Source organism: Pelodiscus sinensis, chromosome 3 (genome assembly GCF_052426305.1).
Source record: "Pelodiscus sinensis isolate ZL-2025 chromosome 3, ASM5242630v1, whole genome shotgun sequence".
NCBI lineage: Eukaryota > Metazoa > Chordata > Testudines > Trionychidae > Pelodiscus > Pelodiscus sinensis.
In genome coordinates, this window is record NC_143054.1 from 96275011 (window position 1) to 96293400 (window position 18390).

Genomic DNA, 18390 nt, shown 5'->3' on the forward strand with positions numbered 1-18390 from the left:
CAAAACAGTGTTATGATCAAGTCTCAGAAGTAGCCAACATGCAAAAACAAGGACTTCTGTGGCAACATGGGTTTGAAAATAGCTATCCTTTTACAAAAGAATTTAAAAAACCATCTGTCTCCCTTCATAACTGAACTGGAATTCATTTGCAAATTCAACACTACACGTTTAGGACTGAAAAAGGGTTTCAACTGGTTAATGCATTACAAGGGCAATTTCTTCTCTGTGGATCTTCATATCACCACACCAAATACTGTGAATGACCCATTTCCACCATGACTCGATTAGCTTTATTAACAAGAGCATCTTCTTCCTTATGTATACAACATTGCTTCTGTAACTGCCACTCATCTGATGAAGTGGGCTTTACCCATGAAAGCTAATGCCCTAATGAAACTGAGTCTCTAGGACTCCTCCTAGTTACAACCAATGTTCAGGAACATAGTCCCACTGCAGCCTAGCCCACTGGCAAGGGAAACCTCATGTGATTAGCTGTGAGTTACGAGCTGAATATTAACCATGTTGTCTAGGGACCCAAGCCATGGTTAGAGCTACACATTCCACTAACTGAAGTGTGTCAACAGGGCACTGATGCATGAACAAGAATTGCCATTCTAAATATAGCATGGGGCCAGTGAAATTAACATCAGAGATTTTAAAGTTGTCAATTTCAGTCACACTTCTAGATCTTGAGCCCAAGAGCAGAGTAAGTAGAGACTACAGCATGCTCATGCACAGACACATTTTCCCTTGAATGTGCTTTGAGCAGGGTTATCCTAAAGTCAGGAGTATATAAAATGCCATTACATGCATCTTTCACAAATATTCTACTGACAGTGGGTGGAAATACCTTACTTGTTCAACTGGAAATAAGAATTTTAATAAGTGGAATATCCAGCTATAGATGAAGATGAAATTTAATAATTGAAGAAGTCACTTGGAAGCAATATACTGAACATAGAGAATGATTTCTGTAGTCCCTCCCCCCACTAGGTTTATCTATTTGGATAAGGGCAGGTGCTGATTTGCTTTGTGTCAGATTCAAAACACTTTCAAGAACAGAGTACTTTAAGGAGACAACTAGACACAGGAATATACACAAGTCTACTGGACTAGTTCATAAATTGTTTTTAAAACAGATATTTAGAGAAATTTACATTCCCACAAAATTTAGTTAAATAGTAGTGAATTTACACTTCTACAGAGCATTCCCATGAGGCGCAGTGGTCTGGGAGCAGGTGTGAGCTCAGTCCTGGCTTGTGCCATATCTGGGACCTATCCCTGCTGCAACTCCACAGTTTAAAATGTAGTAAAACTAGGCTGCCTGTGCACCCAGCTCCTATTACACTTAAACTGCAGAGATGCAGCAGGAGTAGTTCTGGTTCACACCTCCCCTTACTGACTAATCATGTAGTCAATACAAGTTATTGACTACACAATTAGTCAATTACCCACTTCTTAACATCCTTAGCACAGGAGTTAAACAATCGTTCAAGTTCATGTCATGTCAGCCAGTTCTGATTTCCTCCTTTATAATAGGCTGGTACTAGAGACTTTGATTTTCTTGAAGAAACTGGGGTTGAGGAATAGAAAGAACTTGAAGTGACAATAGTATGATTATACAAACACTCTCTAAGGGACACAAAAATCAGTGAGAGAGGTAGGAAGGAGGAGGGAAAAAAACAGTACCTTACTACTCACTATCTTTTTTATGATTTCTTAATTCAGTTTACTAGCTTTCTTTTATTTAAAAAGCTTCCATGTCTAAGTATAACCAGCTGGATAGTTAGCAATATTAATTATATCTAAGGATTTACATTTAGGTTTAGAAACTTTTGAACAATTAATAAGACTTGAAAACGAATTGCATTTAAAATGCCACTACAGTGGATACAGTTATTGATTAATTCCCCAAAACCCAGGAGTCTTGGTACCTTTATGAAGATCTTTAATTTAGCATTAGTACTTTTATCATGTAGCATACAAAACAGTTACAGCAATATGGGGGGGTATAACTGACTAAGACATAAGGCAACAGTTGCATAAACTTCATAAGTAAAGTGACAGCACAACCTTTCAAGCAGTGGGTCAGTGCAGTAGACTGGTGCATTTAAGGTCTGTGGCTGAAGTAAAATAATATTTCTAAATATCCCTTGTAGCAGGCCCCTTAATAGAACTGGGCTCAGCTCTCCTGTTCCAGTCCAACTTCACCCTAGTTTGGTGTAATGTAGAGGGTGTGTCTGCCTCTGAGTTACACAGGAGAGAAAAAAACACCAAAGTCCAGAGTTCACAGGAGCAGACCTTCAGGGAAGTGATTCTCCTGAAGGAGGAGGCAGAAAGAGCTCAATGGTAAACCATGGAGAAATATCAGGCTAGTGAAAATAGAAGGTGGGTAATGCTCAGCGCTTGCTTACAAAAGAGAATCCGCTCTCTTGCATCAAAGGCAGACTGGGCTGATCTGCAGAGATACTCAGACACTTAAGAGACTTGGTGGAGTTCTCTGGGTGATAGCACAATCGATTTGCAAGGACTCAAGAGCTCGTCTCCTCTACACCAGGGATCAACGCTGTAGCAAAGGATCCACCAGCTGTAAATTTATCACGTCTGCTTAGATGTAATAAATTCATATCCAAGCATGGCCTCCCATCAACACCAATACTCCACAAAAACGAGAAGAGTAGCTGGTGTCGAAGGGAGATCAGCTCCTATTGACCTTAAAGAACACAAGACGCTACAGTAAGTATGTCGACTTCAACTACGCAAATAGCGTAGGTGAAGTGACATAAGATTATATTGATGGCAGGGGTTAGTATTATACACAAGGCCCTAGACAGGCACTATCTACCTTCTTCCTCCTTTAATGCAACTAGATTGCCCTGCAGAATTTTCCTGTTTAAGTTAGTCCATTTATATTTGCTCAATCATAAAACAGGTAAGCATTTGGCCAAAATCCCAGTTGTCCGTTTTCACTGGTCCCCTTACTACTTACAGATGGTATTGTGGCACCATGTAGATCATTTAAACAATTTCCAAACCCAAAAGGCTCAGTTTACAATTTATTTTTTTTTAAATCAAGGTGCAAGGCAAAGCAAGCAGGGCTGAAGAGTCACATGATTTCCTCTGCTTCCATGCATCACTACTGATAATAAGGAATTTTCAGGTGAAATTAGGACCTCATTTACACCTATTAAATTATGCCTTTTGTGAAAGATTACACAAATGCATTTATGTTGTGATACATATGATGCAATAGAACTTTCCAAATCACTCTACACCAATACCACAGAGCCAAACATGGTCAACAGAAATAGCAGAAGTACACTTTTCCTTACAATGTGAAAAAAAATAAAGACACTGAATTCACACAAGAAAAAGATCTGTTACATACAGTGGAGCCTTTTTTTTTTTTTTTTTAAACACTTTTCAGAGTAGAACCACACTAAGAACAGTATGCAAATAATTTGTCACAGAACAGTCTACATTAAATACAGTTGTACAAAACAATAGATAAAATGGAGACAAAAGATAAGTCAACATTTTTGTACAAGCTTGGACTTCAAAATATCAGTGAACTCATGTACCTCTCACATCAGGAGTGGGCAAATTTCAGCCCATGGGCCAGATCTGGTCCGCAGGGTTAGTCACTGGCAGGTCACTTGTTTACCTGTGCTTTTGCAGGTATTGGATTGCGAATGGCAAGTAGCAGCCAAAGCAAGCAGCGGGAAGCGGCATCCCAGTCCACACTGCTTGCATTGGCCGAAAATGGCGATCCACAGCCAAAGAGAGCTGCTGTTGTCCAAAACCGGCAAAAGCGCAGGTAAACCTGGACATGGGGGCCTGCCATGGACTAACCCTGACAGGCTGTCACTTTTTTATTGCCCACCCCTGTGTCTCGTGCATAATTGTATTCCCCTTAGTTAAGAGCAATTCTGCCTATATCACATGGACATCTCCAGTTATGTAACTAACCTTATTTATAAGATGGAAAAGATGTTTCATAAGAAGCAGTCAACACGAGGGATGTTAGATAGCATATAATTGAACAGTCATGTAACCACATCACATTTTAGTGGTTACACATCTATGCAATAGTCCCGCAGGGCAGGGGCAGTAGGCAGTGTGCTCCCAGTCTCACTCCTGGGGAGCTCACTGCCATCCCGCACTGCTGCCTTTAAAAAACAGCTTCTCGTGCAGACTGGCTCTGCCTGTCACCCGAAGCAGCCCCTGTGCACAGTGGATCTGAGCTCCCCACAGACAGAGGCTGCTCCATGACCTCGGAGAGCTTGGACAACCCGTGAACAGGGGCTGAGGCTGCTGGGGAGCAACCTCTGTCTGCAAGGAGTCCAGGCCTGTCATGGATGGAGGCTGCTCCATGACAGCCTCTTCCTCTCCCTCCCCACGCTAAGGATGTTAAAATGTGATTTGGCTGATCATATAGTTGATACAAATTATATCGACTATATGATTCGTCGATAAGCGCCTCTGCAGAGCTACAGCAGGGATCGCTCCAGAGCAGTCGACTTGAGCCGGGATTGAACAGTCCTGGCTCTTGCTGGCTCCAGAGCCACCCACGCTACAGCTCTGCATTTAAATGTACTAAGAGCCTAGTGGCTCTTAATACGTTAATAATGCAGAGGTGCAACGATCAGCGCGAGCTGGAAATGCTTAGTCCCAGCTTGTGCTGAGTCCAGCATCCCCTGTTCGCAGCAGACAGGGCCTGTTCAGGCATTATCCCCTGTCCATGGCCAGCCCTGGCCTCTGAACAGAGACTGCTCCAACACCAGTCCCTGCTCATGGCAGCCTCTAACACAGTGTTTCTGAGGCAGTCGGAGGTGTGCCACAGAGAAAAGAATTCAAAATGGCTACCCTAAAAGTAGCAGGCGCCCTCCCCCCCAAACTTTCCTCTGACCCTTCCTCCCCCCCAGTAACTTTTCTCCTGACCCTCCCCCCCCCCCCCCCACTTCCTTCCCCCAAACAAAAAATTCTTGGTGTTCCTTATAAAATTGCTTGGTGTCCCTCAGTCTTAAAAAGTTTAAGAAACACGGCTCTAACAGAAGCAGCAGCGGGGGTGGGGAGGAAAAAGAAGAGACAGGCAGTAGTGCAGAGCTGGTGCTGGGGAGAACTGACTTAAGCCTGCTCCTCCCTGACACAGGTTCCTGCCCCCCCCTCCACCCCCACTGCCTATGAAGGAGGCAGTTAGGGGCGGGGGAGGGAAAGAGGCAGGTCCACAGAGCTGACACGCATGGAGAACCAGCTGAAAAAGCCTGCCCCCCAACCCTGTGCGCTGCTGCCTCGCTATCAGAGGCAGTAGTGTGAGAGTAGGGGTCACCAAATCCGACCTCCCCCACCCCCTTGCTACTTCTATTACAGAGGTAGTAAAGGGGGAGAGGGGAGAATGCATGTAGTCAGCAGGATTAACCAATAAAGGTCAGGCTTACTGGTTAATCGTTTTTTCGTCTACACATTGACATGCCTAGTCAACACACCATTTTAAAAACTAAAAGACATCAGAAGTTTTCCATCTTCCAACAATCAATCAATTTTTGTAACTTTACACTTGCCAGGACTGAAATCAGGTAGCAAACGTAGTCTGATTCATCATTTTAATAAAAACTTGGCAAAAAAATATTTACTCCCAGCACACACAGAATATAATAGAAGTATCTGACAGACCTGACATTGCAGGACAGAAAAATTAAGCAAGCCATCCAGATAACTAAAATGGACTATTAGGTATGTGTAACATGCACTGATGGTCATACTCAGTCAACAGTGATTAGGACAGGAGAACTCCTCATGGGAAAAATTCAGCAATGCTTGTGAGAGGTCAAGGATTGAAAGTCTAATTTTTACTTTTACCCAAGTGAGGATTATGCTGATCTGATTATTTTATCAATGTAAATTATCCAAAAAGCATATGCTCCCTCAGTTTCCTTTTGAAGTATATGAAACAAAAGGTCAAATACAGTATCAGTCACCTTGTGAGTACTGAACAAAGTCAGTTGCAAAATAAAGTCAATATTCATAATCTACTACAAGCAGAACCCCGATATAATCTTTTTAAATGGCGGAAAAAAAACCCCACAACTATGAGAATGCTAAATCTGAGAAAAAACACACAAGAATAAGGAAGTTACAGTTGCACACCAATTCTACCTCAGCCATGCTGCCCGTAATTTCTATTATTCTATAGTGGTACAGGGCTTGACCCTGCCCCCTACAAGCTTTAGGCAATACTGTATTTTGTTGCCCTGCCCCTAAATCAAACCTGAAGACTTAAGACTGGTCTACACTGAAAAGTTACAACTCAGAGATGCAGCTATGCCAGTGTGAAAAAACACAAAGTACACCTTTCAGCCAAGTAGCTAAACTAACTATCAGTGAAGCCAGCATCAGGCTGACAGAAAAAAATCTTTCACTGACCTAGTGATCACCTCTCGGGGAGGTAGATTAACTACAGTGCCATGAGAACTCTTCCCTCTGCTGTAGAGTCCACACTGAAGTTCTAAAGTGGCATACCTGTAGTGTTGCAGCCATGCCACTGCAGTAATTTAAACGTACATAAAGTCTGTCTTCTGGTTTCCTAGTGTTTGGGGTGCCAGGATACCCTGTGCCGATCATATACATGGTACAGTTTACTTGGCCAAGCACACCAGTGTAGTTACACTAACCAGAGCTTTTCAATTGGGTGGTGACAGTTCCACTTCCATTCCACTCTCCTACACCAGGGACCAAAGGAAGCTGCTGTCACCTCCCAATGGAAGTGGTTGTCCTGAATTTACCACCATGCAAGTTAGGCCACAATCTGGCCTTATGGTATTACTCCAATATCTGATCAAAAGGAAACCAATGGAATGTAGTGGACACACAGAAGAATGCATCACTGAAAAGTTTAAACAGCATTTTAAAATTATATGAAAAATAGTACTCTTACAGAAATAAAGGTAGTATATTTTCAGATACATAGAAAGAATGACCAAGATAGTTTGCAACTTAAAATAATACAATATGGAAAAGGGAGCAGGGTAGTACAATGAGGAAGGGATGCGACAGCAGGCATTTTAAAAAGTTTTACCCCATTTGTGCATGCATGTGTGCATGCTTTTACACAGTTTATTTTTTTCAAAAAGGGCATATTTAAGTATAAGTGTCCATCTAGTTGAAGCCAAATTATAGCATTTTTTATAATACCTTATAAATCTGGATACGGATGTTAAATTGTGTTTAATCAAATACTCAATTAGTCGATAATGGAAGGAAACTGCAGAGGCGCAAGCTCCTGGCCCTGGGAGCTAATCCTGCTGTGGCTTTGCCTTTTAAATGTATTAAGAACTGCACAGGCGCAGCGATTGGGACCAAACGCAAGCCGGGACAGCTGATTCCAGGCTTGTGCCCGGTCCCCTCGCTACGCCTCTGCACGGAATAGGTGCTGAAGGAACCAGCTTTTAAGCCAGCTCTCCCGAGCACTGGCTTCTGCTCCCCATCCCTCTGTTGCCTCTCTCTGATAGAAGCAGAAAGATGGAGGTTGGGGGGAAGGAAGTGACTAGTTGAGTGACTACTCGACTAGCCAATAAGCATATGCTAGTCAACTAGTCACTTATAACCCTAGATCTGGAAGAGTTACTGTGGCTGTGAGAAGCAACACTATCAATTTGCATGTCACTATCAGTATCACTATGAAACCACAAAAATAGAAGGACAGTACAGGGTTTGGTAACAAATATAAAATCTCTCCCCTCTAGATCACAGCTATCTATGTTAATGGAAACCTAAACATCATTACTAATTGAAGACAACTATGGCAGAGAGGCCAAAAAGTAAACAATTATGTGTACTGCATTCTTTTCTCAAGCCTACTGCAGGTATTGGGCAAGGCACAATGGTGTTGCACGTTGGTGAAAGTTTTCACTGCTGTTGGCTAGGATTAGCAGTTTTGTGTACCCTATATTGTTAATCCAACACTTGTATGATAACACATTAGTGCTAGTGCCAAGGTAGCCTATGGAAAAAAAATATGTATGTGACTTATGCTTCTATGCACATCACCTCCTCCATAAAGGCTTGGGTATTTATTTTTTAATCTTAAAATGTGTAAAGATTTTTTGGGGAGAAAATGGAATTGAGGTTTTTTAGCCCCTAACAGAAGAAACAGATGTGGTTTCTCTCACAGAAAATCTCTCTTGTTCTATCTCTTGTTCTCACACTTGCCAAAAATTTGACTTCAACAGATAAAGCAGCAAGAGTTAAACAGACTCTTTCAGTTGCCCAGGTTTCAGCTGTGATGTTTCTTTAGTCTCAGAGGGTTCTTTCACAAGAAAGAGAGAGTCAAGACCGGATAGTCTTTTTTCAATAGGCATATTTCTGACATAGCAAAATTAGCTTAGTGAAAAATAAATACAAAATAAGACTTGATCCCCTGAATGTGATAGAGGCATAGAATTTTCGCACATCTTGCATTTGTGATTTATAATTCAGTTCTATGAGAAAAAGATTCTCCTTACCCCTTTCAGTTACAAAAGTAACATTTCCAACTATTGAGTTTTCCACAAGACAAAGTAGTACCAAAACTTCCCTTCCAGCTCAAAAAGTCCTCACACAAAACACTCAGAGGTTTTTTTGTATCCTGTCTCCTACTTCCTTTCTATCCTAGCAATCGGAAATTCAGCTGAGTCCTGTGAAATGGTTCTTAAGATGAGGCAAGCTGTTTTTGTTGCTCTAGAAAAATGGTACAAGGAATGACTAAGATAATGCTCATCTGATGTCAGTCCAAAAAAAAAAAAAAAAGAGAAAAACTTACATGATCACTAGGGATATTTTCTAACTTTGTATTCTAAATGTATTAAGAGATTTCAGTTCTGAGTCACAAAATTTGTCATTCAATGAGCATGTAAAGGAGCATATATGATCTCTGAAGCCACTGGCATTTAAAAATGTGTGTTCCTGTAGTAAACACTGATTAATTAAAAATATATTGATGCTGTGGTTTCTTTACTTGTCAAGTCCAATAAGCTAAAGACCTACCGTAAATTAGCACATATAACCCACGCACGAGTATTACCCCATGGACAAGTATACCACGCAGGGGGGAGGGCGGGGTTTGTAAAAACGTATATAGCCCACAGGTTATATGCGCTAATTTACAGTATATGTGGTTAGAGCCATGTGATTCACAAAAAACACAAACAAAAGCAAAATCCTGGTCAATCTTAGTTATAGAACCAAACATCAGGCCCTTCATAACAAACAACATTTTATGGCAATTTCTTCAGCAAAGACTACCATCCACTGCATGCTTCTCACATAGATGCCTTTCCATTACCCACTGCAGTGTTGTCTGAAAACATCCACTTAATGTGCAGTGATAGTCAAAAAAGCAAACAATGTTAGGAATAATTTAAAAAGGGATAGAGAATAAGAAAGTACATCTAAATCCATGCTATGCCTACTGCATGCAGATGTGGATACTTCGTCTCAAAAAAGTTATCTTGGCATTGAAAAAGTCCAGAAAGGAGCAACGAAAATGATTGGAAGTATGGAACAACAGCTGTATGAGGAGAGATTAATAAGACTTGGACTTTTCAGCTTGGAAAAGAAACAACTGGGGAGGGAGGAGGAGGAGAGAAATACAATCAAGGTCTATAAAATCGTGACTGGTGTGGAAAAAGAGAAGAAAAGTAATTTACTCTCTTTCCCATAATACAGGAACTGGGGGGCACCAACTGAAAAATGAATAAGCAACAGATTTAAAACAAACAAAAGGAAGTATTTCTTCATAATCAACCGGTGGAACTCCTTGCCAGAGTAAGTATGTTAAATTGAGGTTATCTGGCTAAATGTGTACTTGATACAATTTGTATTGACTAAACAATTAGTCGATAAGGACCCCTCTGCATAGCCACAGCGGGGGTAGCTCTAGTTCCTGCTCCTGCGGGCTCCAGGAGCCACCCATGCTGCGGTTCTTCATTTTATATTTAGTAAGAGCTGCTGGGCTCTTACTACATTTAAAATTGAGAGGCACAGCATCCCAGACCAGCGTGAGCCAGGAGTCCAGCAGCCCCTGCTTGAGGCGGCCAGCCCAGGCCACCGTGAACAGGGGCTGCTTGACTGCAGCTGCCTCTGTCTGTGAGGAGGTCCCAGCTCCCTGCTAAGATCCCCGCACAAAGGGGCTGCTGCCAGAGCAGTTTCTGCCCACAGGGAGCCTCGGTCCCGCTGCGGGCAGAGTCTGCTTTACAGTAGCCTCCCCTATCTCCACCTCCCATCTCTGCCTCCAATAGAGCCAGCAGCACAGAGGGGGGCAGATGGCACTAAAGAGATGGTGCTGGGGGAGGAACAATGCTCCCCCAGCACCATCTCCTGCCCCCCCGCATCACCTTTGCTGCCTCAGAGTCAGCAAGGGAGTGAAGCAAGTACTCGATACTCCAGCCGACTACTCGTTAACATTCCTATGCCAGAGGATGTTGTGAAGCCCAAGACTGTAACGGGACTCAAAAAAAAAAAAAAAAAAAAAAAAAAAAGGAGCTAGATAAATTGATTGAAGATAGGTCATTTGATGGCTAATAGGCCAGGAAGGGCAGTGATGGAGTCCCTAGCCCTCTTTGCCAGAAGCTGGGAATGAATCACTTGACTACCTGTTCTGTTCATTCCCTATGGGGCACCTGGCATAGGTCGCTATCAGGCTACAGAATGCTGAGCTAGAAGGACCTTTGGTCCGAACCAGTATGGCTGTTCTTATATTCTTATCTCTTCTACAAATAAGCGTATAAATGGGAAAAGCATCTCTCCCCTCAACTAGGGATGTCAACATGTAGATGACTACATGATTAAATGGGAAGCTTGGGCTACTGATAAGTGGGGGACTACATGCACTCCACCTCACCTCTTGCTGCCTCGGATACAGAGGCAGCAAGGGGAGTTGGGTAGGGAGGTGCATCCAATGCTCATGGGGAGTCGGCTTTTAAGTAGGAGCCGGTGCTGGTGGGAAGGGGGAAGCCAGCTTTGCAGTGCTGCCTGTCTCCCTTCCCCCCATACACACATGCTGATGCCTCTAGCAGAGTCGGGGGGGCCGCAACGAAGCAGCTTCTGCCCATGGTGAGCCTGGGCCCACCTCAGACAGTGGCTGCTCCATGGCAGCACATCTGTCCATACGGGGTCCAAGCTTCGCATGAACAGAGGCTGCTCTGGCATCCCACAGAGTAGCCTCTGTCCATGGCAAGCCTGGGCTCACTATGAACAGAGGCTGCTCTGCAGGGAGCTCAGGGCTCCCCATGGACAGAGGCTGCTGCCACCCCACACTGCTGCCTCTGATACAGGGGCAGCAGGTAGGAGCTGGTCTGTGAGGAAACTGGTTCCCCTTGTTGTAGGTGGCTCCCTAGGAGTGGGGTTGAAGCGCACTGACTTCTGGGCCCACCACTAGTGACTACTGAACAGTCATGCAACCGCTCAAATTTGATGCGGTTACAGGACTGTTCAGTTACACGCTATCTAACATTGCTACCCTCAACTGGTCTTTTTTTCTCACCACACACTCAACTTGCTCAAATACCAAGGAAAGTTTTATGTGATGGTACAGATGAACAAACGTATTCCTCATAGTTACTTCCACACCAAAGCCTTTTCACTAGAGATGTAAGACGTCATTTGTAACCATGTAACCAATAAAAATCCTAGCAGCTCCGCAGGCTGCACTCAAGCATCCCCAAAAATATGCAGGCAAGGAGGCTTATCAGTTAATCATTTACATCCCTAGTTCTACTTTTTATTATCACTCTCACTCTGACCGCTATGAATTTTAACTTACCAGCAAACTCATAGTTATAAGCTAACCACAGAACCAGAGCTTCTTCCGCCCCTTCCTCCCCCCCGTTCTTCTCATGCAGGACACAAAACCCATTGAAGTCACCATGAAAACCACAGGTATATACGAATCTCTGGAAAAAATAAATCCAGCCACTTTTATTTAGGTGACCAAGTAAATGAGTAGGCAGTTATTTGTACATTTTGGTCACAGTTTTAAGTGCTTTAGTTTCAATCAACATCCGCAGCTTCCCCCAGAGGGTTACTCTCTACACTATTATTTTCTATTTTATAGACACACAGAAGGGTTGGTTGCTATTTGCGAGGAAGCACCTGAGAAACTGCTTGAGTTATTTATGGGAGTAAAACATGTTTTACAGATTTGTTGTTTGATAACCAAGGAAGAGGTTCAACTTTGTTCCCTTTTCTGTTGTTTTTCATTTTCCTTTGAACCAGTCACCTAGATTCGATTTTTGTCTGTATTATAATTTCACTCATTACTGATGCTGCAATTACAACATTAAGAATCTGTGTGCTACAAATTGTGGCCAGGGGAATATGTTATTCTGTCATAAAAATCTACTAAAGCCTAACAGAGTTTCAGCTTGGGAATAACGGTCCATCTATGGAACAAACCAAGTAATGAAGAATAATATGCAAGTTATGGCGGGAAAAAGATACTTGAAATACAGAATTCTAACTCCAAATACTACATTCAGTTTTATGTTTATTATAACCTAGGAAAAAAGGAGAGAGGAGCTGAGAATATGAGTTCGGTGATAGTAATACAGAGTAGATGAAACGATCACTCCCCTTCTTTCTGTCCCTTTTAAGTTTCCTGACACTGCAGAATGACAAAGGACATGGTCTACATGAAATGAGTAGATGATCCTACTGAGTGGTGATACTTAGCACAAAATACACAATCATAAATGGTTACTTTTGTTGATGGACTCATCCCCAGGACAAGACCGAAAACAGCAGTCTCTACCTGACTCAGCAGCAAGAGTTAGTGCATAAAGGCATTTTTAGAAGTATAACACACAATAGTGCATGTGTGCTTTAATAACATTAGAAGAACAGTGTCGGTTTAATTTTTTTAATCCAAATATGGAAATCACCCTTAAAATATCTAGCATTTTTTTCTCTCCCCCTTATTGATACAGGGACTTTTCTAGAAGGGAGAAATAATATACAAATTAGACAATTTTAAAAGAACATGTATTAATTCAACTTACCACACTGGGTGATCTTCTGGATATTAGAAGTTATATATTGAGCTAGCTTGGTAGGGTCCCCCACAATGCCTGCACTGTACGACATGGCTGAACCGATTGTCCACTAGGATCAAGGTGCAAGAAGTTCAGACAATTTCGTCGAGCAAAGTCACCTAAAAATAAAAAGAAAGTAGTTATACACCAGTAATTCTCCAAGTTCGCAATACATTTTTTCATCTTAGATCACACAAAGACCAATAACACTAGCAAAATGAAACACCATCCAGTCCTATTTAGCCTTTTACCAAAGGTCTTGAAAAAGCTGTTTACAGAATGCTTTCTTAAACTAAAGTGAGGTTGTGAAGCCATTTCAGAGCCAGTTACAATAATAAAATGTAGTGGGTTAACATTCATGAGGTAGGCCTGAGATTGAGACTATGACTGTCAATCAGAAAGTCAGGGTAAATGATCACATTGGTCACTTCTGGCCTTGGAATGCATGAATCAATTACATCACATGAACAGCTTCCTATGAGAACAGTTTGGTCACATCTATCAAGTTTAATACAAGATTTTTCCTAACCACACTACTAATGAAACTCACAAGTTACTGAAAAAATGGACACAATCAAAAGAATTACACTTATTTTCTTTACGTTCTATTCACACTGATTCCCTGTGAATATTCAAGTCTCTACTGCAACCTTAACCGTGGTGTTGTGACCACTGTTCCCTGTAAGCTGCCCGGTAGGGCAGCACAGCTTAGCTTCAGAGGTGATTAATCAGTCCCACCCTGTCAGAGGCTCAGGGCTCCCTGCATGGAGCTGACTAACTGGGCTGGGCTGATTAACCACCTGTGAAGCTGTGCTGCCATTCAACTTACAGGGAGCACTGGTTGTGACTGCTTGTCCATAATATGCATATTAAGGGATTGAGCAATATAGCCTTTTATTCTTTAGCCTTTTGTCTCAAGAGACCATAACTACTGTAATTTTATGTGTAATATGATTTTTCTGACATAGCCTGTCAAATAGTATTTTAACTGTCTAAAAGACAGTATTTCTCACTATAGAAAAGTTTTTGTATGTAAAATATTTCTCAAAGCTAGTTACAATAATTTTGGGGGAAAAAGGCATCTCTTCAAAACAAGCCTTACATGCATCTTTTACAAGATGATTTTCACGATGCATAAAGTATTCTACAAGTGTAAACTGTGTCCGATATTGGCACAATCGTAAATACCTTGTAACTTAAGTCCCCATACTGTGGCTTGTACTACAGGCTCCTAATTCCTGTTTGGAACCCTTAAGCATTTAAAAAAAACCAAAACACACACCACACACACTCAGAGAAGCAGTGTATACTACAGATTTAACCTCCTAAATCCAGGTTCTCTGGTCTGGCAGGACCAGGGATGTTGCTGAACCAGAGAGCCCTGGTACCCATGAACATGAGCCAGTTGGGAGCCCCATCCATTAGACCTGGGAGCCCCACCTCCAAAGAGCACAAGCCAGCAAACTCTATCCCTCAAGACTCCCAAATGGCTGACAGGTGGACTGGAGCCAAGCTAAAGCTCGGAAGCAGCAGGGCTAGAGAGGAGCCAGCCAGAGAGAGCGGCAGCACCCTAGGAGGCTGGTGGAAGGGGAACTCCCAGATCCGGCAAATTCCCTCATTCAGGGCAGGTCAGGACCCAAGGGTCCAAACCAGGGAGGTCCAACCAGTAGTGATGTTAAAACATCTAACTTGTTAGATGCTAGCACTTAGCCAGTTAACCATTTTAAAATGAGGGCCTACCACCTGATTCACTTCCTGACCTCAGGCCAGCAGTGAGGTCCTGCCCCCCCATACTGCCGGCCCCTCTGTGGCTGGGGCTGCCCAAACCCAGCACAGTTGACCGCCATTTGAGTTCACAATGCCTGGAAAGTGGCCAATGAGAACTGCCTGAACTATGCTTGTGCGGCAGACAGTGTGTGAAGGGCCCCCCTCCATGGGGCATGTGGTGTACAGACACACATGGCCTCCACCTGGCTGCTTGGAGTGGCATGCAGAGCACAAGACAGGCATGGAGCTCGTCTGAGGGTCCTGCTGGGCTGCTAGCTGGGAGATGCTCAAGGCAAGTGACGCATGGCTAGAGCCTACTCCCTCTCCCATATCCCAGCTCCCTGCCCCAGGTCACAAACCATACCTTCTGCCCCCCTGATCCTGCATACGTCTCTCTCCCAGACCATGTTCCCCCCGCCCCCACCTGCCCCAGGTCACAGCCCTTCCCCTTGCCCTAAGTCACAACCCAAATCCTTACACTCCCCTCCTGCACCCTCGTCCCAGGTCACAAGCCTCTCCTAGATCCTGCACTGCCACCTCCATGTTATAATGCCCTCCTGCAACCATGCCCTCTCCCAGATCCTATGCCCCACTCACCTACCCTCATCCAACCTCCATTCCATACCCTGCACCTCCTCCCTTAATATTAGGAGTGCAGCACTTGACCACTTACCAAATTCTTAGGAACAGCCCCACATCAAAAACTGTTGCCCAGCCTTGATTTGTGATGCATTTTAGTTTGTAAGAAATATCAGAAAATAGAATTAAGATGAGTTCTTTTGGCCTCCCTGCTCCCCACCCCTTTAACCCGTTAAGCATCACATTTAAGCATTTAACCAATTAAACAGGATTTTACATCCTTACTGCTGACCAGGCCATAAAAGTCTAGTTAATGGCACAGGAGGTAAGGCAGGCTGCATACCTGTCCTGGCTCTCTGCATCTCCTGGAAGCGGCTGGCATGTCTCTGCGGCCCTTAGGAGCTATCAGGGAAGCTGTGTGCACTGCCCTCATCCTCAGTGCCAGCTCCGCAGCTCCCACTGAGCAAAAACTGCATCTAAGGAGAGCTATGGGGGCAGTACCTGTGGGCACAGGAAGCACACAGAGCTCTCTAGCTCCGCCACCTAGGAGCAGAACATGGCAGCCGCTTCTGGGAGGCACACGGAATCAGGAAAAGTAAGGAGCCTGCCTGAGTCCTGCTGTGCTGCTGCCCAGAAGTAAGGACTGCCTGGCTGGAGCTCATACCCTACTCCTTCTCCTGCACCCCAATCCTCTGCCCCAGGTTGGAACCCCCCCCTCTAGCTCCACTCATCTGAAAAAGAGCGTTGTGCTCACAAAAGCTCATGATACTTTTTTTTGGGTTAATTTCTAAAGTGCTACAGGACCACTTGTTTAAGGGTTCTTACTTTTCAGGGTAGCATTAAGGGACTAGAGTACGCCTACCGTACTTAGAACTCCTTTCAAGGAGTTTATCAAGAGTAAAGGACGACCCGGTTACAGTTTCAGTACTTACATGGAGAAACAAGTATTTAATAATAGGATCCTCATTCAAGTAAAGAGAGCAATTTAATTCAATGGTTAGAAGTTGAAGGTGGAAACATTCAGACAGGAAATAAAGCATACATTAACACTGAGTAATTACAACTGGAACAGTTTATCAAAGGTCATCATTAACAATCTAAAACTCAAGACTGGATGTTTTTCTAAATTTACAAGATACTGTATGTTCTAGGGATTATTTTGGGGAAATTCTATGGGGTGTGTTGATTTCTAGGTGATCACAATTGGGTCACTTCCAGCATTAGAATCTACTAATGTATTCAAGAGCCACATGTAAAAACAAACATTTTTGTTATGTTGCATGTAGCTACGTGATAGCAGACTCAGCAGACTCAGAGGGCACATTAACTTATTGACACAAACATATATACACATGCTTTAAAACAGTGAAGTAGTGGATGTGATAACGAGCACAAAAAAAGATCAAGGATTCACACTTTCAGGTTTTCATACACTAACTTTCTGCACACAGGCAGTCCAGCAACTTCCCAAAAGCTCTACAATACCTGCTTGTCAAACAGCAGCATATCAAAAACTCAGCTCTGCACTTTGCTCTATCCCACTTTGAAATGGAAGTAGACAAGGAACCCATGAGTGCCTGGCAGCACACAGTAGTCTCTTAATGCAAGACAAGCTTATGTCTCAACTTGCTGCAAACTAGGGCCCAATCTATCTACCCTACAGCAGGCCATGGATCTAAGCTGTGCAACTTCAGCTACATAAACATAACGTAGCTGACAGCGACATACCTAGATCTACTTATTGTTGTATGCTCACCACAGTAAGTTGAACTCATATCTACCCCACCTACGCTTCTCATTCTGGTGGCATACTGGAGTCAACAGGTGAGCACTCAGCATCAATTTATAGTGTAAAAAAAACTACCCCTGCTGGATTGATCGTTGCCTATGCATAGTGAAGGCACCCTCTACGTGTCCAGGTAGACAATCCCTAAAGAGGGATATATACAATAACAGTTTGGGGGTATCACTGCTCCAAGAAGTTCTTTGCTCAGTGTCAGGAGAAAGAAATGCTGCAATTCTTTGACACTGCAACAACTGCAGGGCTGCAAAGGAAGACAGAAGGGGCGGGAGGGAGGCGTTTCCTTCCTGAGCGTTAACCCTCCCTCTGTGGGAGCACGAAGCACAAGGGCACACCCGCACATGACAAACACTGCCTCCACCCAGACTCGGCTCTCGCACAACCCTCTTGGGGTGCACGAGTCGCTCTTGGCTCTGGGAAAACAGTCCAAGGAGGTGGGAAGCAGGGCGGGCGTGTGCCCCCGACGGGCGAGGGCTACCCGCTCTCCAGCCAGCCGCGGGTGCAGCCGGGCGCAGGGAAGGGCTGCAGCTCGGCGGCGATGGGCCGCGGGAATGCGGAACCGATCCCTTCCCGTGGGCAGCCGCCGCGTCTGCCCTGCCCCTCCCCTCTCGCCAGCGGGGCTGGGAGCTGTGCCGCACCCGCACGCCGCCCCCCACCACGCGGGCAGGGCGGCCCCCGCTGCTGCCCGCCCCCTTGCCGCGGGGAAGCTGGAGCCGCCCGGGAGCAGGGCGGCACCCCCCGGGGGCACCCCCGGAAAGACAAGCGAGCGCAGCGACTCCCCTGGGCGCCGCTGCCCCCCCCCCAGCGCCTCTTACCAGGCCCCAGCGGCTCCGCCTCCCAGCACAGCCGGGCTCAGGACGCCGCACGGCACCGCTCAGCTGAGCGGCGGCTCGGGCTGCAGCAGAAGAGTCCCGGGGAGAGGAGGCGGGGCTGAGCTCGCCGGCCCCGCCCCTTCGCCTGGGCCCAGTGACGCGGCAAGCAGCTGCCTTCCCGCCCCCTAGCGGGCTGAGCCCGGCGCGCCGCCGCCTGCAGCCTCCGGGCGGCCCCCTGAGCGCGCAAAGCGGGAGCCTCTCCAGTCGGGCGTCATTAAGGGAGCCCGCTGCAGGGGTGGGAGCCTAGTCGCTCCGGATCTCTTACTCCTTCAACGGCCCGAGCGTTTCTGCCTCGCGGAGCTGCTGC

At 44.8% G+C, this 18390-nt stretch overlaps 1 protein-coding gene across 1 annotated transcript in view; it reads right to left on the reverse strand.

The window, feature by feature from the left end:
• The window catches only part of STX7 (syntaxin 7), a 44050-nt gene extending 25867 nt beyond the window's left edge, over positions 1–18183 (reverse strand). Inside the window, exons 1-2 of the mRNA XM_006127286.5 lie at positions 18027–18183; positions 13032–13183 (exon numbers count right to left, since the gene is read on the reverse strand). Coding sequence (XP_006127348.1) covers positions 13032–13116 — 85 coding nt within the window. The 5' untranslated portion in view covers positions 13117–13183; positions 18027–18183. The remainder of the gene's footprint in view (positions 1–13031; positions 13184–18026) is intronic.
• Positions 18184–18390: the final 207 nt, after the last annotated feature.